Source organism: Schistocerca serialis, chromosome 9 (genome assembly GCF_023864345.2).
Source record: "Schistocerca serialis cubense isolate TAMUIC-IGC-003099 chromosome 9, iqSchSeri2.2, whole genome shotgun sequence".
NCBI classification, from domain to species: Eukaryota; Metazoa; Arthropoda; class Insecta; order Orthoptera; family Acrididae; genus Schistocerca; species Schistocerca serialis.
In genome coordinates, this window is record NC_064646.1 from 166,338,129 (window position 1) to 166,361,065 (window position 22,937).

The 22,937-nt window shown below is 40.1% G+C and overlaps 1 protein-coding gene across 1 annotated transcript in view; it reads left to right on the plus strand.

Moving 5' to 3' along the window:
* LOC126419805 (protein unc-119 homolog B) overlaps positions 1–22,937 on the plus strand; it is a 51,512-nt gene that overhangs the window by 24,769 nt on the left and 3,806 nt on the right. Inside the window, exons 4-5 of the mRNA XM_050086989.1 lie at positions 7,169–7,283; positions 7,371–7,543. Coding sequence (XP_049942946.1) covers positions 7,169–7,283; positions 7,371–7,543 — 288 coding nt within the window. The remainder of the gene's footprint in view (positions 1–7,168; positions 7,284–7,370; positions 7,544–22,937) is intronic.

The window sequence follows — 22,937 nt, forward strand, 5'->3', positions numbered from 1 at the left end:
CCATGCTGCATCTATAGCCATCCATAACTGCGGAAGCGTTGTCAGTGCAGAATGGTGCAGGTGGATGAACTGAGCTCTTGATTACGTCCCATAAATGTTTGATAGGATTTATGTCGGATGATCTTGGTGGCCAGATAATTCAATCAAATTGTCCAGAATGTTCTTCAAACCAGTTGTAAACATTTGTGGTTTATTGACATGGCACATTGTCATCCATAAAAATTCCTCTGTTGTTTGGGAACATGAAGTCCATGAATGGCTACAGAGGTCTCCAAGTAACCAAACATAACCATTTCCAGTCAGTGATTGGTTCATTTTGACCAGAGGACTCAGTCCATTCCGTGTAAACACAGCCCAAACACAGTTTTGGTGCCATCACCAGTTTGCACAGTGCATTGTTGACAACTCAGGTTCATTGCTTCGTGGGGTTTCCGCCACACACAAACCCTACCATTAGCTCTTACCAACTGAAATTAGGATTCATCTGATCAGGCCACCGTTTTCCAGTCAATATGGTCATGGGACCAGGAGAGACATTGCAGGCAATGTTATGTTGTTAGCAAAGGACTCACATTGGTCGATAGTTCTGAACTAAAGGAGTAAAGTACTCCAGGAGCAAATTTTTCATTTACTTCCGAAGTAAATTTATTTGCTCCATTAAGGCCGAGAGTACCATTTAAGAGTACACTATTACGTTAGTAATTTAAGGAGGAAATAAGGCCAGAATTGACTTATCAGATTGTAGCATGGGATCTTATTAATATCCATCGTACTACTGCTGGAAGAGCTTTTAACAATTTGATAAACAGTTTAATTGCCTTAAAGCCACTGTATGTGTCCATGCCACAAATCCAAGAAAATATATCAAAGAACAAAAGGGAATTCTAACAAACTGGTAAATTCCCAGATGTCATGGGGCCATAAATTGTGTACATATACCCATACTTTGTCCTTCTGGAGCACAAGCAGAACTATACAGAAATTGCAAGAATTTTTTTCTATCAATACACAAATCATCTGTGATGCCAATATGAAGATTTTAAATATGGTAAGCCATTGGCCAGGTTCAATGCGTGATGCACACATTTGGGACAATAGTAGAGTTGCTGCAGAATTTGAAAATGGACAGTATGATGGGTTGCTTGTTGAAGATAGTGGATGTGCTCTCTCCAAACTTCTTATGACGCCTTGTGTTCTGAGCCCATATTGTTTCCAGATGTGTAATAGAGCGTGCGTTAGGTATTTGGAAGGAGTGTTTCCAAATTCTCGCCAGAACGATGTGATTTAAACCAAACAAGTGTGGGAATGTTATTGTGGCTGCAGCAGTTCTGTACAACTGTGGAATAGGAGTTAGAGATGTGTTTCACCCAGATGCTGTGGAGGTGAATGACATTGAACAATATGCATTTCAGCCAGAAGCAGATGCTGCAGGCCAAGTTGTCAGAAGGTCTATTATACTTAATTACTTTAAATAAAATTTTACCTAGTTTTCTAGTAAAATTATAAGTTAATGTAAAGACTTTCCATTCTTAAATGAATAAATAAGCCACCAGTTTGTCACCAGTGCAGTGAAAAGTGACTCATTTTATTTATGTGTAATTTAATAGTTACGTTCTTTTTGCTTTCTTCCCCTTTGTTTGTTAGCAGATTAACATTCTCATTTTATTTCTTAATTGAGTATACAAAGTCATACATCGTTTTTGTTACTTCTAAGAAAAATTACTTCTTTTATAATATTGCAAATCCAGATAAATAATAGAATGTGGTGTTAACAAAAATTAGTGCTGACCCCCTTGTCGTTGGTGGGCAGGCTTGCGTGCCTCAGTGATACAGATAGCCGTACCATAGGTGCAACCACACCGGAGGGGTATCTGTTGAGAGGCCAGACAAACTTGTGGTTCCTGAAGAGGGGCAGCAGCCTTTTGAGTAGTTGCAGGGGCAACAGTCTGGATGATTGACTGATCTGGCTTTGTAACAATAACCAAAACAGCTAACTGTGCTGGTACTGCGATTGGCTGAAAGCAAGGGGAAACTACATGCGTAATTTTTCCCAAGGGCATGCAGCTTTACTGTATGGTTAAATGATGATGGCGTCCTCTTGGGTAAAACATTCCGGAGGTAAAATAGTCCCCCATTCGGATCTCCGGGCGGGGACTACTCAGGAAGACGTTGTTATCGGGAGAAAGAAAATTGGCGTTCTACGGATCGAAGTGCGGAATGTCAGATCCCTTAATCAGGCAGGTAGGTTAGAAAATTTAAAAATGAAAATGGATAGGTTAAAGTTAGATATAGTAGGAATTAGTGAAGTTCGATGGCAGGAGGAACAAGACTTCTGGTCAGGTGAATACAGGGTTATAAATACAAAATCAAATGGGGGTAATGCAGGAGTAGGTTTAATAATGAATAGGAAAATAGGAATGTGGCTAAGCTACCACAATCAGCATAGTGAACGCATTATTGTGGCAAAGATAGATACAAAGCCCACCCTACCACAGTAGTACAAGTTTATATGCCAACTAGCTCCGCATATGACGAAGAGATTGATGAAATGTATGATGAAATAAAAGAAATTATTCAGACAGTGAAGGGTGACAAAAATTTAATAGTGATGGGTGACTGGAATTCGGTAGTAGGAAAACGGAGAGAAGGAAACATAGTAGGTAAATATGGATTGGGGGGAAAAAATGAAAGAGGAAGCTGCCTGGTAGCATTTTGCACAGAGCATAACTTAATCACAACTAACACTTGGTTCAAGAATCATGAAAAAAGTTTGTATACATGGAAGAATCCTGGAGATACTAGAAGATATCAGATAGATTATATAATGGTTAGACAGAGATTCAGGAACCAGGTTTTAATTTGTAAGACATTTCCAGGGGAAGATGTGGACTCTGACCACAATCTATTGGTTATGAACTGTAGATTAAAACTGAAGAAACTGCAAAACGATGGGAATTTGAGGAGATGGGACCTGGATAAACTGAAAGAACCAGAGGTTGTAAAGAGGTTCAGGGAGATCATTAGGGAGCGATTGACAAGAATGAGGGAAAGAAATACAGTAGAAGAAGAATGGGCAGCTTTGAGAGACGAAATAGTGAAGGTAGCAGAGGATAAAGAGGGTAAAAAGATAAGGGCTAATAGAAATTCTTGTGTAACAGATAAGATACTGAGTTTAATTGATGAAAGGAGAGAATATTAAAATGCAGTTAATGAAGCAGGCAAAAAGGAATACAGACGCCTCAAAAATTAGATAGACAGGAAGTGCAAAATGGCTAGAGGACAAATGTAAGGATGTAGAGGCACATATAAGTAAGGGTAAGATAGATACTGCCTACAGGAAAATTAAAGAGACCTTTGGAGAAAAGAGAACCACTTATATGAATATCTGGAGCTCAGATAGAAACCCAGTTCTAGGCAAAGAAGGGAAAACAGAAAGGTGGAAGGAGTATATAGAGGGTCTATACAAAGGCGATGTTCTTGAGGACAATATAGAAATGGAAGAGAATGTAGATGAATGAAATAGGAGATATGATACTGCGTGAAGAGTTTGTCAGAGCACCGAAAGACCTAAGTCGAAACAAGGCCCTGGGAGTAGACAACATTCCATTAGAACTACTGACAGCCTTGGGAAAGCAAGACCTAACAAAACTCTACCATCTAGTGAGCAAGATGTATGAGACAGCCGAAATACCCTCAGACTTCAAAAATAATATAATAATTCCAATCCCAAAGAAAACAGGTGTTGACAGATGTGAAAATTACCGAACTATCAGTTTAGTAAGCCATGACTGCAAAATACTAACATGAATTCTTTACAGACGAATGGAAAAACTGATAGAAGCCGACCTCGGGGAAGATCAGTTTGGATTCCATAGAAATGTTGGAACACGTGAGGCAATATTGACTCTACGACTTATCTTAGAAAATAGATTAAGAAAAGGCAAACCTACGTTTCTAGCATTTGCAGACTTAGAGAAAGCTTTGGACAATGTTGACTTGAATACTCTCTTTCAAATTCTGAAGGTGGCAGGGGTAAAATACAGGGAGCGAAAGGCTATTTACAATTTGTACAGAAACCAGATGGCAGTTACAAGAGTTGAGGGGGACAAAAGGGAAGCAGGGGTTGGGAAGGGAGTGAGACAGGGTTGTAGCCTATCCCCGATGTTATTCAATCTGTATATTGAGCAAGCAATAAAGTAAACAAAAGGAAAAATTCGGAGTTGGAATTAAAATCCATGGGGAAGAAATAAAAACTTTGAGGTTTCCCGATGACATTGTAGTTCTGTCATAGACAGCAAAGGACCTGGAAGAGCAGCTGAATGGAATGGACAGTGTCTTGAAAGGAGGATATAAGATGAACATCAACAAAAGCAAAACGAGAATAATGGACCGTAGTCGAATTAAATTGGGTGATGCTGCGGGAATTAGATTAGAAATGAGACGCTTAAAGTAGTAAATGAGTTTTGCTATTTTGGGAGCAGAATAACTGATAATGGTTGAAGTAGAGAGGATATAAACTGTAGACTGGCAACGGCAAGGAAAGCATTTCTGAAGAAGAGAAATTTGTTAACATAGAGTATAGATTTAAGTGTCAGGAAGCCGTTTTTGAAAGCATTTGTATGGAGTGTAGCCATGTATGGAAGTGAAACATGGACGTTAAATAGTTTAGACAAGAAGAGAATATAAGCTTTTGAAATGTGGTGCTACAGAAGAATGCTGAAGATTAGATGGGTAGATCACTTAACTAATGAGGAGGTATTGAATAGGATTGGGGAGAAGAGAAATTTGTGGCACAACTTGACTAGAAGAAGGGATCGGTTGATAGGGCATATTCTGAGGCATCAAGGCATCACCAATTTAGTACTGGAGGGCAGCGTGGAGGGTAAAAATCGTAGAGGGAGACCAAGAGATGAATACACTAAACCGATTCAGAAGGATGTAGGCTGCAGTAGGTACTGGGAGATGAAGAACCTTGCACAGGATAGAGTAGCATGAAAAGCTGCATCAAACCAGTCTCTGGACTGAAGACCACAACAACAACAGTACTGACACTGAAATGATAAACACAAATATTATGCCATACAAGAAACAAGCACATATTAACCATTTGAAAAAATACCAAGGAAATAAAAGATATTTTATAAATACGAATATTTTCTTATTCATTCACAAAAACTAAATTTCTCGAGCACACTGGCTGAAGAACCGGAACCCGAAGTTTGCTCTATTATGTTCTTGAACTTATTCATAATTTCCATTTTAAGGTTATGCTCTCCTTTCATGATTTCTCTTTGTCTTTCTATTAACAACGTTTTTGCATTGTATTCCTCTCATATTAAATGTATTTTTAAGGAATGAAGCTTGTCTGCTTTTTTCAACAACTCTTGGTTCTTCACTACAACCACATGTTCTCTCCGTCTTTTGTTGGGCACATCTTCTGATAAGCTCCGACCAGAGAAGCAGGCTGAGGTTCATGACTAAGGGATAAAGTTCCATCTTCAGCAGTTTCGTTGCTATTTTCAGAGCAGTTATCATCATCAAAGTTGTTTGAAAGTATCACATTATCTTCAGAAGTGTCATTGTTGTTAACTCACAAAAAGTTGTGAGTGCTATCGACATAGGATTTCACATTGCTCCCGAATTTGTATATTTCCAGAAGGTTTTCTAAACTGTACCCCACAAGTGGCTTGTAATTAAATTGCACGTTTATGGCATATTGTCACAGTTATGCAACTGGGTTTTGTATCTCTTGTCAGAGGGGTCACAGTACTGTAGTTGTTGATGGAAAGTCATCGAGTAAAACAGAAGTGATTTCTGTCGTTCCCCACGGCAATGTTATAGGCCTTCTGTTGTTCCTTGTCTATATAAATGATTTAGAAGACAGTCTGAGTAGACATCTTAGGTTATTTGCAGATTATGCTGTCGTTTATCATCTACTAAAGTCATCAGATGATCAGCCAATTGCAAAGCGATCTAGATAAGATTTCTGTATGGTAAAAAAAATTGACAGTTGACCGTAATTAATGAAAAGTGTGGTGTCCTCTACATGAGTGCTAAAAGGAATCTGATTAACTTTGGTTACACGATAAATCAGTCAAATCTAAATGCCATAAACTTGACTAAATATGTACGAATTACAATTGCAAGCAATTTAAATTGGAAAAAACACACAGAAAATGATAGGAGGAATATGAACTAAAGACTCTGTTTTATTGACAGAACACCTAGAAGATGCAACAGACTTACTAAAGAGACTGCCTACCCTACACTTGACTGTCCTCTTTTGGAGTATTGCACAATGTAGGATCCTTACCAGATAGGATTAACAGAGTACATCAAGAAAGTTGAAAGAAGGGTAGCAGGTTATATATTATTGAGAAATAGGGGGGAGGGTGTCACGGACATGATACAGGATTTGTGGTAGACATAATTAAAACAAAGGCATTTCACATTGCGGCGGGATCTTCTCTCGAAATTTCAGTCACCAACTTTCTCCTCCAAATGTGAAAACATCTTTTTGATGCCGACCTACATAGGGAGAAACGATCATCATAATAAAATAAGGGAAATCAGAGCTTGCACAGAAAGATGCAAGTGTTCGTTTTTTCTGTTCAGTGTTCCACAGTGGAATAATAGAGGATCATTGTAAAGGTGGTTCAATGAACCCTTTGACAGGCACATAAGTGTGATTCGCAGAGTAGGCCTCTAGATGTAGATCTAGATATATTAAATTTTCCTATGAGAGTGCTTTTTATAGTGAGAACTTGTTCAATTTTTTAATGTAATTTTAATTTGTTTGTAAACTGATCTCCTTAAAATTTGTTTGTGCTAATTTCCCAATGTCATTCGAGTGTCCCATTCTACTTGCAGTTTTTATTTTATTTTGTTCTTCCAACTTCCTTTTGTACTGCTCGACCTCAGAGACGTTTCCATTGATGTATACAGAAGTGTCATTCATTCCTCTGACCACCCATCCCATTTTCATTTATCCCATTAATTCCTTAGACCAGAACCTAGCTTCTGAAGGTTTGAGATTCTTCAGATGCGCTCTTTGTTCCTGGATGTGGTGCTGCATTTTTTTGTTTTGATAAGCAGTTACTGTTTGCACTATGCAAGAGACAACATAACTAAACCCCATCTTAGTAAATTTATCATTTATCTATGTTAGATGTTGAAGATGCTGATTCTGATCCTGAACGAGAGGAGTCTGATCCAAATGCTGGTAGATTTGTTCGTTACCAGTTTACACCCCAGTTCCTTAAGCTAAAGACTGTGGGAGCAACGTAAGTATTCATGACTTAACAAAAATGAAATGTAACTTATTTATTAACAGTATTTATAAGTATTTTTTTTCTTTTCTCCCCCTCAAGAGTTGAGTTTACTGTTGGAAATAAACCAGTCAGTAAATTCCGGATGATTGAAAGACATTTCTTCAGAGATAAACTGTTAAAGAGTTTTGATTTTGAATTTGGTTTCTGCATACCTAACAGCAAGAATACATGTGAACACATTTATGAATTTCCAACGTTGCCACCAGAGCTAGGTATGTATTACTTTATATTTAAACTTTTGTATTTGTGGGGAGCCACAGCCTCCAGATGCTTAATAAATGTAAACATGATCCATAGTAGGCTGTAATGCAATGTTTATTTAATGGTGTGATTAGATAATTTTGACTAAGCATCATTGTCATTTGAAAATGAAAATGACACAAAAAACAGATGTTACGAATGTGCTTGATAATGACACTTAGTCGAAATTAGCTAATTGCACAATTAAATAAACATCATATTACAGCCCACCGTGGACCATGTTTACTTTTATTAACCTTATATTTACATAGAGTAAAACAGATTGGATTCCTTAGTTGCTGTACCTTACCACATTTTATTTTTTTTTTTTTTTTTTTTTTTTTTTTTTTTTTTTTTTTTTTTTTTTCCGCCTCTAGTTCCATATGAGCAAATTGAGGAGCAAATCTCCAAGGTCACAGAACATGTCAGTACATGAAATTACAACATAAAAGAAATAACAGATAAAATGTTTATGAAACGCCTCAAAAAAAATATCAATCCATAATTTATGTAAATGCAATCAACAATATAACACAGGAATCGCTTAATTTTTCGAGGAACTCCCCAACAGGTTAGAGGGAGTGACCCATGAGGAAACTCTTCAGTTTCGATTTGAAAGTGCATGGATTAGTGCTAAGATTTTTGAATTCATGTAGTAGCTTATTGAAAATGGATGCAGCAGTATACTGCACCCTTACTGCACGAGAGTCAAGGAAGTGCGATCCAAATGCAGATCGGATTTCTACCTAGTATTAACTGAGTGAAAGCTGCTAATTCTTGGGAGTAAGCTGATATTGTTAACAAGAAACGACAGGAAAGAATATATACGAGGGCCGTTCAGAAAGTAACCTCCGGTTGATTTAAAAAAATACACAAAGTTAAATAAAAATATTTTAATATATACATCTTACAACTACATCTTTGCACTATTTTTCTACATAGTCTCCATAGCGATTGAGGCACTTATCGTATCTCTTCACAAGCTTTGAAATTCCTTCTGCATAAAAATCACCCGCTTGTGCCTGGAGCCAGCCTGTGACCGCATCTTTGAGCTCTTCGTCGTCATCAAACCGCTGTGACCCGAGCCATTTCTTCAAATGCATGAAGAGGTGATAATCACTTGGCGCCAGGTCTGGGCTGTAAGGTGGATGGTTGATAACGTCCCACTTGAAGGACTCAAGAAGGGCCGTTGTTCTGCGAGCAGAGTGAGGACGGGCGTTTTCGTGCAAAAAAACGATACCGGAAGTCAGCATACCACGGCGTTTGTTCTGTATAGCCCGTCGTAACTTTTTTATTGTTTCACAGTACACGTCTTGATTAATGGTCGTACCACGTTCCATGAATTCAACCAACAACACCCCTTTGGCATCCCAAAAAACCGTTGCCATCAGTTTTCTGGCAGAAAAATCTTGCGAGGCTTTTCTTGGTTTGGTAGGCGAATTTGAATGTGCCCACATCTTTGATTGTTCCTTTGTCTCAGGGTTCACGTACTTAATCCAGGTTTCGTCACCGGTCACGATTCTGTTTAACAATGGTTCTCCTTCGTCCTCATAACGTGACAGAAAGTCTAATGCAGAGGCCATTCTTTGAGTTTTGTGGTGGTCGGTAAGAATTTTGGGCACCCATCGTGCACAGAACTTACGGTAACCCAATCTTGCTGTCACTATCTCGTACAAGAGTGTCTTAGAAATCTGTGGAAAACCAGTAGACAACTCCGACATTGAGAAACGTCGATTTTCACGAACTTTTGCATCAACTGTCTGAACGAGTTCGTCAGTCACCAATGATGGTCTACCACTCCTCTCTTCATCATGAACGTTTTCTCGTCCACTTTTAAATAAACGTACCCATTCACGGACAACTCCTTCACTCATAACTCTTGGTCTGTACACGGCACAAAGCTCACGATGAATAGCTGCTGCAGAATATCCTTTGGCTGTAAAAAACCTTATGACAGCACGCACTTCACATTTGGCGGGGTTTTCTATTGCAGCACACATTTCAAACTGCCACAAAAACTAAACTAGCGCAGGTACGACGTTCACTTGACCACGGCTTGATGCCGACTGACCTGTTGAGTGCGTGAACGCACAGATGGCGTCGCTACTCCCCCCACAACCCGCACTGTGACCAATCGGAGGTTACTTTCTGAACCGCCCTCGTATATTGAGAGGTCATTGTCTGACTAGTGAACAGAGGTCAACAACAGGTTCCCAAACTTACATCAGGTGTTACCCGAACTGTCATTTTCCAAGCCAAAAATATCCTTTGAGAATGGAAAGAGTTACCCCAAAATATAATACCATACGACACAAGCAAATGAAGATAAGCAAAGTAGACTGTTTTTTGTGTCGAACTATCACTTACTTTAGATACCATTCAAGTAGTGAAAATGGCAGCATTAAATCTTTGAACGAGATCCTGAACGTTGGCTTTCCAGTACAGTTTACTATCTGTCTGAATACCCAAAAATTGAACTGTTCAGTATCACTAGTCATATACCCATCCTGTGAAATTAAAATTACGGGCTTTGTTAAATTGTGTGTTAGAAACTGTAAAAACTGACTCTTATTATGATTTAGCATTAGTTCTATTTTCTAAGAGTCATGAACTTATGTCATGAACTGCACTATTTGAAACAGAGTCAATGTTGCACCCAAGATCCTTTACTACTAAGCTAGTGTCACCGCCAAACAGAAATATTTTAGAATGACATGTAATACTAGAGGGCATATCAATTATAGAAATAATGAACAGGAGTGGCCCTAGCCCCCCCCCCCCCCCCCCCACACACACACACACACACACACACAAATTTCAATGTGCTCCACTCAGACCTCACATCTCAGCCGTTCTCAGCACTGTAAATAATGACCTTTTGCTGTCTGTTGTTAAAGTAAGAGGTGAACCAATTGTGAGCTACTCTCCGTATTTCGTAGTGGTCCAGCTTCTGGAGCAATATTTTGTGATCAACACAAACGCCTTAGTTAAATCAGAAAAAGATGCCTAGGATTCGAAATATTTAGTTGAATCCATCCAATACCTCATAGAGAAAAGAGAATATAACATTTGCACTTCTTAAACCACTTCTACTTGTTTTAGGGCCTATTTTCACTGCATCTTTGACTTATCATTATTTTTTAGGATCTTATATGCTCACTTCGTAAAACCAAATGTAATTTTTTAAATGGTTCTTTCTAATGTGGTCCTTCTAATGAAAGTTGTTTGAAAGATTTTGCAGAAAGTACTTTCTTGCAAAAGTGGTTTGGTGTTTTTACAACAATCGTCAACTTTGGCGTCAGTTTTTAAACCACTGGAAAACAGTAGGAGAATAAAATTTTATATTCAAACACCTTGTGCTGGTAGATTATCACATAAGAAATTTCACATACTTATTTCAGAAGATATATAAAGCTAAATTTCACATTTTTTTCAAGTGTCTATTTTTCCAGCCGACTTTGCTTCAAATTATCTGTATGGAAATTGATCAGGAAATCATTTTTTGTTATTCCGCATTGGAGAGTGCAAACAGTTGTACAAGATACCCTGGTTTTTTTCTTTCAAGAAAATATGGCCCAAGATATAGCACTCAGTCGCCAAACACTCAGATGCACTCTTGAAAGGTGCGTATGGGGTCAGACAAGTGACTCTATCCCTGCCAGTATAAAAAGTGAAATTTTACCAATGTTCATTATAGCTAATGTGAATGATCACACAATATTTCATCTAAATCCGTGGTGGTCATACAGGAACTTTTTTCGAAATGAGACCTCTTGACATAAAGTGGCTCTATATCAGTTAAAGCATTATGCCAGGATGGTTCCTGTAAAAGCGACATCTCTGGCCTCCATCAATCTGTGCCTGTGCTTAGTACCTAATGGTCTAATGAGCAGGATGCTGAAACCATAACTTTTTTTTCTTTCTTTGTGTATACCATTTAATGCCCCCAGCCATAAAATGAGTGGCCGTCTTGACATATTCTGTTGTTTTCAAATGAATCATTTGACACATTCTGTCTCTAGTGACTTCTTTTCTACATTCAGTTATCAATCCAGTTTTGCAACAAAGACCAAAAAATGAATTGTGTTAAGGGACTGGAACTTCTTAACGGGAAAAGGAAGAGAAGGATAAAGATTATATCGTGCACTGGAGGGGGGGGGGGGGGATGGAAACCAGCAGAGTTTTGCACAGAACGTGTTTTAATCATTGCAAACACTTGGTTTAACACTCTTGAAGGGTTATTGTTTACAAGGAAGAGACCTGGAGAGAATGAAAACTTTCAGATAGATTACTTATTATCTAATGGTAAGACAGATTTTGCAATCAGATTTTAAACTACAAAATATTTCCACAGGTGGATATGGACTATGCTGGTAATTCATTGGTTGTAAACTGCAGAGTGAAATAAAAAATATTGCAGAAAGGTAGGGAATTAAGGAGGTGGGACCTAGATAGATTTAAAGGAACAGAGGCTGTTGATAGTCTCAAAGCGAATACCAGGCAACTATTGAGTGAAAAAAAAGGAAAGGAACACAATAGAAGTGAATGGGTGCTTTGAGAGATCGTTAAAGTGAAGGCATAAGAGGATCAAATAGCCACAAAGACTAAATCGAAATATGCAGATAACACACAAGATATTGACTGTAATTGAGGATGGGAGAAAATATAAAAATCCTTCAAGTGAAACAGGCAAAAGGTAATAATGATGTCTCACAAAGATAGACAAGAAGTGCAAAATGGCAAAGCAAGAATGGATAGAGGAGAAATGCAAATCTGTAGAATTGTGCATGACAGTGGCCAAGATACAGGATGTCCAGTGAAGGAGTCCCTGCTTTCAAAATGAAATATCTCAGAAACTAAGATGGATAGATAAGCACAATAAACCGTATGTTTATTGCGACATCTGTAAGAATTTTATACAGAAGTTTCAAATAGTTCGAAAAGCAGCTAACAGGTGCAACTGTAATTGCAGTACGTAGTGCCTATAAATAGTGCACCACAGCTCAGAGCGATCAGGTCCACAGTTGGAACATGAAAGGACGTTAGCATACTAAAGGAAGAGGTTGCAATCATGTATTCCACTGAACAAAATGTTTTCTGGTAATGGAATACCACAAGTTAGAAAACAGTCGTGTGGAAACAAGGCACAGCTTTCAAACACAATTTAATGTTCTAAAGGAAACCTATGTGAAAATGATTCAAAAGCTCTTTGCCATGTGCCAACAGACAGGCAATGTGACTGATGATATAGTGGGGAACGTTGGCCTCAGACAAACTGTAATAACTCCTGAAAATGTTGCCACAGTTTCTGGTTATTGTTCAGCAAACTCCAAGGAAATCCATCTAAAGAACTACAACAGAGACTGGTTTGAAGTGTTCCAAACTGGAGTAAGTACTGAGGCTCAGCCTACACATTTTCATTGAAAATCCAAAGGTACAAGGTCATAATTTTAACAGCTGTGCAACAGAGAGCTGTCTTTGCGGACAAAATTCTCACAATGATTGATAATGAAAGATTTGATTGTGGCTACATCTGATTCACAAATGAAACACACTTCTACCTGAATGGAATCATAAATAAACAAAACTGTTGATTTTAGGATTCTGAAAATCCCGATTTGTTTGAAGAGAAACCACTGTATTCTTCTAAAGTTACTGTTTGGGCTGTAGTATGCGGCAGAGTCATCACTAACCCTTTTTGCATGTGAGAAACAATCACTACTGAAATTTGCGTTGCACTTTTGGAACAATTTGTTGCCGCAGCTAGCATTGCAGGATCGACCAGGCACCAAGTGGGTCATGCGAGGTCAGGACAGACCACATCGCTCCAAACAAGTGTTTAAGAGTCATTGTATTGGATTATTACAAATTTACTGGCACAGGAGTGGATTGGCCTTCATATTCTTCTGATCTGACACATTGTGACTGCTTTTTGTGGGGCAAACTAAGACACTGTCTACCAGAACCATCCTACTAGCTGGATGAGCAAGAATCGGCAATTCGTGAGGACTCTGAATCCATTTCCACTAATGTTGTTGTTGTTATGGTCTTCAGTCTGGATATTGGTTTGATGCAGCTCTCCGTGCTACTGTATCTTGTGGAAGATCCATCATCTCGAAGTAACAACTGCGCCCTACATCCTTCTGAATCTGCTTAGTGCATTCATCTCTTGGTCTCCCTAAATAGCAAAACTCATCTGCTACTGCAAGTGTCTCATTTCCTAATCTAATTCTCTCAAGATCACCTGATTTAATTAGACTACATACCATTATCCTCATTTTGATTTTGTTGTTGTTCATCTTATGTCCTCCTGTGAAGACATGGTCCACCCCATTCAACTGCTCTTCGAGGTCCTTTGCTGTCTCTGACAGTATTACAATGTCATCGGCAAACCTCAAAGTTTTTATTTCTTCTCCATGGATTTTATTTTCCTACTCTGAATATTTCTTTTGTTTCCTTTACTGCTTGCTCAATATACAAATTGAATAACATAGGCTACAACCCTGTCTCACTCCCCTCCCAACCACTGCTTCCCTTTCATGCCACTCGACTCTTTATAACTGTCATCTGTTTTTGGTACAAATTGTAAATAGCCTTTCACTCCCTGTGTTTTACCCCTGCCACCTTCAGAATTTGAAAGAGATTAATCCTGTCAACATTGTCAAAAGCCTTCTCTAAGTCTACAAATGCTAGAAATGTAGGTTTGCCTTTCCTTAATCTATCTTCTAAGATAAGTTGTAGGGTCAGTATTGCCTCACAAGTTCCAACATTTTACGGAATCCAAACTGATCTTCCCCGAGGTCGGCTTCTACCAGTTTTTCCATTCGTCTGTACAGAATTTGTGTCAGTATTTTGCAGCCATGACTTATTAAACTGATAGTTCAGTAATTTTCACACCTGGCATCACTGGCTTTCTTTGGGATTTGAATTATTATATTCTTCTTGAAGTCTGAGGGTATTTCCTCCGTCTCATACACCTTGCTCACCAGATGGTAAGACTTTTGTCTTCGCTGGCTCTCCTGAGGAATGTTGTCCACTCCCAGGGCCTTGTTTCGACTTAGGTCTTTCAGCGCTCTGTCAAATTCTTCACGCAGTATCATATCTCCCATTTCATCTTCACTTACGTCCTCTCCCATTTCCATAATATTGCCCTCAAGTACATCGCTCTTGTGTAGACCCTCTATACACTCCTTCCACATTTCTTCTTTTCCTTCTTTGCTTAGAACTGATTTTCCATCTGAGCTCTTGATATTCATAGAATTGCTTCTTTTTCTTCCAAAGGTCTCTCTAATTTTCCTGTAGGCAGTATTTATCTTACCCCTAGTGATATATGTCTCTACATCCTTACATTTGTCCTCTTGCCATCCCTGCTTAGCCATTTTGCACTTCTTGTCAATCTCATTTTTGAGAAGTTTGTATTCCTTTTTGCCTGCTTCATTTAGTGCATTTTTATATTTTCTCCTTTCATTAAATTCAGTATCTCTTCTGTTACCCAAGGAGTTCTACTAGCCCTTGTCTTTTTACCTACTTGATCCTCTGCTCCCTTCACTATTTCATCTATCAAAGCTACCAATTCTTCTTCTACGGTATTTCTTTCCCCTGTTCTTGTCAGTCTTTTCCTAATGCTCTCTTTGAAACACTCTACAACCTTTGGTTCTTTCAGTTTATCTAGATCCCATCTCCTTAAATTCCCATCTCTTTGCAGTTTCTTCAGTTTTAATCTACAATTCATAACCAATACATTGTGGTCAGAGTCCACACCTGCTAAAACCTTTTTCCTAAATCTCTGTGTTACCATTCCGTTAATATGCTAAAGGATGTGATGGAAATTTCATTGTTCATTTGCACCACCACTGTGCTGCGAGGGGTGGACATTTAAAAAAGATTGTAAAGTGAGTCAAAGGCTGCTTGCAAAGGACAAGATTAATTATGCACACGAAACCACATGAGCTGCATAGCATGCAGTGCCATTTGCAAGAATTTTGAACTATTTCAAAACTTTTGCATAAAATTCTTACATCTTTCACAATAAACATACTTGTTGTTGCACTTCTCCATCATTCTTAGTTTTTGAGATAATTGTTTTTGAAATCTGAACTCTATCCCTGGACACCCTGTGGATGCTACCTGTAGGAGAATGAAGAAACCTTTGGAAAAAAGTGAAGCAACTATATGAATTTTAAGGTGACAAGACACTACTAAGCAAGACAAGAAGGTCTGAAAGGTGAAAGAGCTATGTAAAGAAAGCAGATATGAAAACAGTATTATGGAAATGCAGGGAGGAGTAGATGAAGAGGACATGGGATATATTAACTAAAGAGTTTAAAGATCTAAGTCAAAACAAGGCACCTTAGATAGGTGACACTCCCTCAGAATTATGTAGATCAACAGGAGAAAATACCGTGACAAAGCTATTTCATCCGGTAGGCAAGATATATGAATCAGGCAAAATACTTTCACTTCATAAAGACTGATAATCACCATTACAAAGAAAACAGGTGTGAATATTACAGAACCATGTGTCAATTTGTTAGAAATTCTGAAGGTAGCAATGATAAAGCACAGGTAAAAAAATATTTCATACTTTTACAGAGACCAGGCTGCAGTTTCATGAGTCAAATGACGTGTAAGGGAAGCAGTAGTTGAAACTAGGTTTTTGCTTATTCCCAGTGCTATTCAGTCCATACATTGAGCAAGCAGCAAGGAAGAACGTGGGAAGAGAACTGAAGTTGACCAGGAAGAATAAAAACTTTGATGTTTGCTGATGATATTTTAATTTTATCAAATATGACAAAGGACTCTGAAGATAAATTGAATAGGAAAGGTAGTGTCTTTAAATGCGAGGGTTGTACCAAAAGTAAGGTTCCCAATGAGCTACAGCCTCAAGGGAAGGTGCTAGGCTAAATCGGACAACAGTGCCATGTGCAGTGGTTCCTGCACTCTTGAGCCTGTCCATCCGTGATTCGCTACGTCGCTCAGTGTTGGCTTGGCAGCAGTCAGAGATGGAAGTGTTGTTTGCTGCTCCCGCCAAGTGCGAGGTTCAAGCAGTAATCCAGTTTCTCCACACAAGGAAGTTACCGCCCACGGATATCTATTGGCAGCTGACTGAGGTTTATGGTGATGAGTGCATGTCCGTTCAGCACATCCACAAATGTTGCAGGGCTTTTGCTGAGGGTCACACGGAAGTTCACGATGAAGAACGGAAACCGCTGGTTTCGGATGGGACTGTCCAGGAGATCAAGTGAGCTGCTCAAAGATCAGAGGGTCACTGTCTGTGAACTTGTTGAATGTATTCCTGAAGCTTCCCACTGCACAATTGAAAGAACTTTGACAGAAACGTTGGGTTATCGCAAGGTATGTGCTCGCTGGGTCCCCTGGATGCTGACTGATGGACACAAGGAGCAATGCTGTGACTGTGCTTGCAAGTTTCTTCAACAGTGTGAGGGGGGGGGGGGCGGGGGGAGGCAACGAGGAGAAGTTGATGGGCTTTATCCTCATGGGCAGTGAAACGTGGGTGTTTCATTACACCCCTGAAACAAAACAACAATCTTGTCAGCGGGTGGTGAGAGACTTCTTTGACTTAGTAATACAGAAGCTGGAGCACAGTCTTTAAAAGTTTGTTGAAAAAAATGGAGACGGTGTTGAAAAATAGACAAAAGTGTAAGCTTTTCAACAATGTATTAATTAGTAACAATAAACAATGTTTTCTACTTGTAAAAAATATCGGAACCTTACTTTTGGTTTGGCTTGTCATTGATCCTCATTACCTGCCACTGTACACTGACAGAGATTTTTATTTTATTATTATTGTTTTCATATCTCTTTTTTTAATGTGGTAAGTTATTACTAGTGAAGTGATGGTTTATGACATGCGGTGATCCAATGTGGAGCTTCACTGCATTCACTGTCACTGAAAAAAAGTAAATCTCCTCATTTTCTACTTTTTTGCCTTGATGAAAATATTTGTCAACCAGTATTTCATTTTACAGTTTCTGTGTAACTCCAGTTTTAATGTACGAGGGCAATTGTAAAAGTAAGGTCTACTATTTTTTTATAAGTACATAAACATGTTTATTTCTACAGTGGTTTACATCAGTTTACAGCTTGAACATTTGCTATTTTTCGACATAGTCACCATTTCTGTTGATGCATTTTTGTAGATGCTGTGGCAGTTTTCGTGTGCCCATGTCATACCAACTCGCCACATGCTGTTCAGAAAGTTATGAACCTCTTCTTTCACCTCGTCATCGGAGCTGAATCGCTGGGACCACAATTAACGCTGACAGGTTCTGTGAGATTCTGAAAAAACTCAAATGGACAATTCAGAACTGGAGAAGAGGATCGTTGAGCAAGGGCGTACACATTCTCCATGACAACGCTCACCCACACATCGCTCGGCAAACCGTTGCTCTCCTGCAACAGTTTCAGTGGAACATAATCAACCACCCACCCTATAATCCTGACTTGGCGCCCAGTGACTATCACCTGTTCCCAAGATTAAAAGATCATTTTACTGGAAAGCGATTCAGCTCCGACAATGAGGTAAAGAAAAGATACACAACTTTCTGAACAGCATGGTGGCGATCTGGTATGACATGGGCATACAAAAATGGCCACAGCATCTACAAAAATGCATCGACAGAAATGGTGATTATGTCGAAAAATAATTAAATGTTCAAGCTGTAAACTGATGTAAACCATTGTAGAAATAAACAGATCTATATACTTATATAAAAAAATAGGAGACCTTATTTTTGGGATTACCCTCGTAACTGTATAAATCAGCAGGTTAATGTGCCTTCTGAGCTACAGAACATGACATAATTTCTGTTCTCCCAGCTCACTTGACTGATTTGGATTAATAATTTGTTCACTTCTTCACAGTGGTGTATTGTCTCACTGCTGTGCATGCCTCATTTTCCCATTGCCAGAATGCTTTCCTGAATTCTAAATAACAATAAAAAAAAGCGGGGTAAGAAATGGTAGTTTTCATGGATAAATAGGAAAGTCATCATGAAAACTAGGTTTGTTGTGTGGATCAAAACTGTGCATGTTACTCTTACAGTTATATCTGCTCATGCGCTTGTGCATGTCTCAGAATCCTGAGCAGTTCATGACTACATAATGATGATAAATAGTACAGTATGATAATTACTCAATAATTAATATAACAATATTATGAAAAGGAAAGTTGCTTCTCATCATATAGTGAAGATACTGAGTCGCAGATAGGTACAACAAAAACACTGTCACAAATAAAGCTTTTGGCCAGCAAGGCCTTCGTCAAAAATGTACCCCCCCCCCCTCCCACACACACACACACGCACACACACATGACTGCAGTCTCTGGCAGCTGAAGCCACACTGAGCAGCAGCACCAGTGCATGTTGGGAGCAGTGACTGGTTGGGAGTAAGGGGGAAACTGGGGCGGGAAGGGGGACAGTGAAGTGCTGTTGGGGAACACACAGGGACGAGATGGAGAGAGGATAGGGCAGCTATGAGTAGTCGGGAAGTTAGACCTTTCCTCCAGAAACCTTAACCCCACAAATATCAGTCCTTTTTTCAAAGGCCTCACCTTTTGCCCGACTCCCAAATTCAATCTTGCAGGACTTGTTAAAGACCTTCTCTCTTTCTTCTGGTCCCTACAGTGTAAACACTTTATCGCCACCACCTCTACCAGTTAGACTCAACCAAAGACCTATGTTGAACCCTGCCTGACTCAATTAAGTCCTCTAGTTAAGTCCTCCATCAAACCGTGATCCACCCCCACTGCCCCAAAATCACGCTCTGTTAAGTTTACAGAATTTCTTAACCTTGAATCTTGCATCATCATCATTCCCCAAATCCCTCAATATGCAAACTAACCTTACATCCACAAAAATAATCGCAATCCTCCATCTAAAAACTCATCCCGACTTTATAATCCTACTTGCGGACAAAGGCTCCACCACTGTTGTTTTGAACCGCAAGGATTACCAGGCAGAAGGATTTCGCCAGCTATCAGACACATCCACCTACAAATTTTGCCACAATGGCCTCTTTCCAGAAATCCAGCAAGATCTCCAGTCACTCCTCAAATCCTTAGGCCCATTCCAGAAGCCTCACCCCTACCATTCCCCACCCTCCTACCTTCTGTATGCTTCCTAAGTCCGTAAACACAACCACCCAGGTTGTCCCATTGTGGCTGGTTACTGTGACCCCACTGAGAGAATCTCTCCTCTCATAGACCAACACCTCCAAACATTACCTGGAACCTACCCTCCTATATGAAAGATACCAACCATTTCCTCCACCAACTCTCCACAGTTCCTGTATCTTAACCACCCGGTACCCTGCTCGTCACTATTGATGCCACCTCACTTTATACTAACAGCCCTAGTGCCCATGGCCTTACCCCTATGTAACTCTATGTTTCTCAACGCCCTACGGATTCCAAATCAACAACCTCTTCCCAAATCGCCATGACCAACTATATCCTCACCTATGATTACTTCTCCTTTGAAGGCATTACCTACAAACAAATTCAGGGTATGGCTATGGACACCCGTATGGCACCATCCTATGCCAACCTGTTCATGGGCCATCTAGAGCAGGCTGTTCCAACCGAACTCCAGGGAGCCGGAGCGCTCACTGCGGCAGCTCGGAGCCTGCGTGGGGGGGAAAGCGAACTCATTGCCCCCTGGCCGCATGCAGCCGCAACTGACGCAATAATCCGTGTTCAATGACAGCTATGACGAACCGTGGGAGCGCTGTACCTCTATTGGAGGATACCTTTCTATTCACTGACAGGGATTGTCGTCTTCAGTGTCTTGTATGTCACAAAGTATTTAATTCTGCGAAGAGGTACAATATACAACAACATTATACACGTCTTCACGCAGCACACTACGATCAGGTAGAAGGAGTTGCACACAGGGAACTGGTAGCCAGGCTTCAGAACGACGTACCAGGAGACATAAGGTTAAAAACGGTTTCGTAATTCAGCGGGTATCAAAACATGCAACATAATTCGTGTTCTGTAATGCGTTTATAATTTTCAGGTGAATGAGAGGGGAGTAAACACTACTGAATCAGCAATTCGAGCAAGCTACAGGGTCGCTCACATCATTGCGACGAGTGGCAAGCCTTTTCGGTGGTACCACTCGTAAAATCATGCATGGTAGCAGTTGCAGAATGTTTGTTTCCAAGGCAGGTGCAGGCAATTGAAGGGGTTTTGCCTGTTGAAGCAAACAATGTCTCGTCGAATCCTGGACATGGCAGCGGATTTAGAGACACAGCTCAGGAAAAAGGTGGAGAGCTTTGTCGCATTTTCGCTAGCGCTTGACGAAAGCACCGACATATCGGACTGTGTCTTTGTGTGCGGTGTCGACATGGAGCTGCAAGTAACTGAAGAACTCTTGGATGTGGTACCACTCGATTACACTGCAACAGGACGTGACATTTTTGAAGCTGTTTGTGAATCAGTGGACAATATGAATTTGCCGTGGCATAAGCTCCATTCTGTAGCGACAGACGGTGCACCACAAATGGTCTGGCGTCACCAAGGTTTTGCTTCTCGTTTGAAAAATAAACTCTGGGACGAATTGGGGGTAAGACATTTTGACTCTTCATTGCTCCATTCACCAAGAGGCACTGTGTGCTGAAACAGTAGAGCTAGGTGGCGTAATGAAAGATGTCATGAAGTGTGTGAATTTTGAGCGGTGTCACGGTAGGAATCATCGCCAATTCAAAGGATTCCTGAAAGGTATGGGAGCGGAGTATGGGGATATACCTTACCACAGTACAGTTCATTGGCTGAGTCGGGGAAAAGTTCTTTATGTTTTCTTTGCCATTCGTGAGGAAATATCCCTTTTTCTTGAAATGAAAGGGGAAGAAATGCGTTGTCTGAAAGATATAAAATGGATATCAGTCCTGGCGTTCCTGACTGACATAACTATGCATCTGAATAATTTAAATCTGTCATTGCAGGGCAAAGTGCAGCTAATCGTTGACATGCACGACCAGATCAAAGCGTTCATGAAAAGTTACGTTTATTTGAGAGGCAGATGAGTAATGGACATTTAACGCTCTTCAGTCGTCTTGCTTCTTTAAAACTACCTGAAGGTACTACTTTCGGCGATTACCAAGCAAGGTTAAAGCAGCTCATCACGTCGTTTGAAACACGATTCCGAGACCTCACTAGTTTGGAAAATGGCACTTAAGGTGTTCAGCACTCCTTTTTCAGTTTCCCCCGATGACTTGTCGTCGTCACTTCAATTGGAGATTATTGATTTGCAAAATTCAACTTTGTTGAAAGAGAGGTACTACAACACGTTGGATTTGTCACAATGGTATCGTTAATTACAGCAAAAACATTTCCCAAGCTTCACAACAATGCTGCTCAGATAATTTGCATGTTTGGATCTACGTATTGTTGTGAGCAGCTTTTCTCAGCAATGGAAAGAGTAAAAAGTAAGGAACGATCGTTTCTTCAGGATGCAACCGTGAAGGCCATCATCTGCATTAACGCTGCGAACACTTTGATGCCTGATATTTCTGATCTTGAAATGAAAAGAAAGTGTCAAGCTACAGAGGCCCAATAAATTTAGTATGCTATTTCTTGTAAAGCAGTTGTTTCTTATTTATTTCCTGAACATCGTATTTCCTGGTGTAGCATGTCACCACATCTTAGCAGCTAAGAGTATGAGGTTGTCGATCTTGTAAGACGCAGCTGGCACATCTAAACGCTTGCCATGTCGCCTGCCTCAGCCAGTCGTGCCACGTGCCGGCCTACTTGAATGGCCACAGCGAGTGACACGGCTCACTGGAGCAGGGAGCGCTCCGCGGCTCACAACGGAGCTGACGAGCTGGAACAGCCTGATCTAGAGGAATCCTTCCCAAACACCCTGAATTCTAAACTCTTCACCTGGCTCAAATTCATTGAAGACATCTTCGCAGTCTGGATCGAGGGTGAGGACACCCTGTCTACATTCCTCCAGAACTGTAACAGCTTCTCCAGTATTTGCTTCACCTGGTCCTACTCAGCCCAACAAGCCATCTCCCTAGATGTTGACCCCCACATCGAAGATAGCTACATCAGTATCTCTGCCCATATCAAACCTACTAACCACCAGCAATACCTCCACTTTGACAGTTGCCACCCATTCCATACCAAGAAGTCCCTTTATTCAGCCTAGCCACCTGAGGTTGTTGCATCTGCAGTGCCGAGCAGTCCCTCTCAAAATACACCGAGTGTCTCACTGAAGCCTTCACAGTCCATAATTATCCTCCCTAACTTGTACAAAAACAAATCTCCGGTGCTTTATCTTTCCAGTCTCCGACCACCTCTCGAAGTCTCACCATCTCGCCACAGAGGAGCATTCCCCT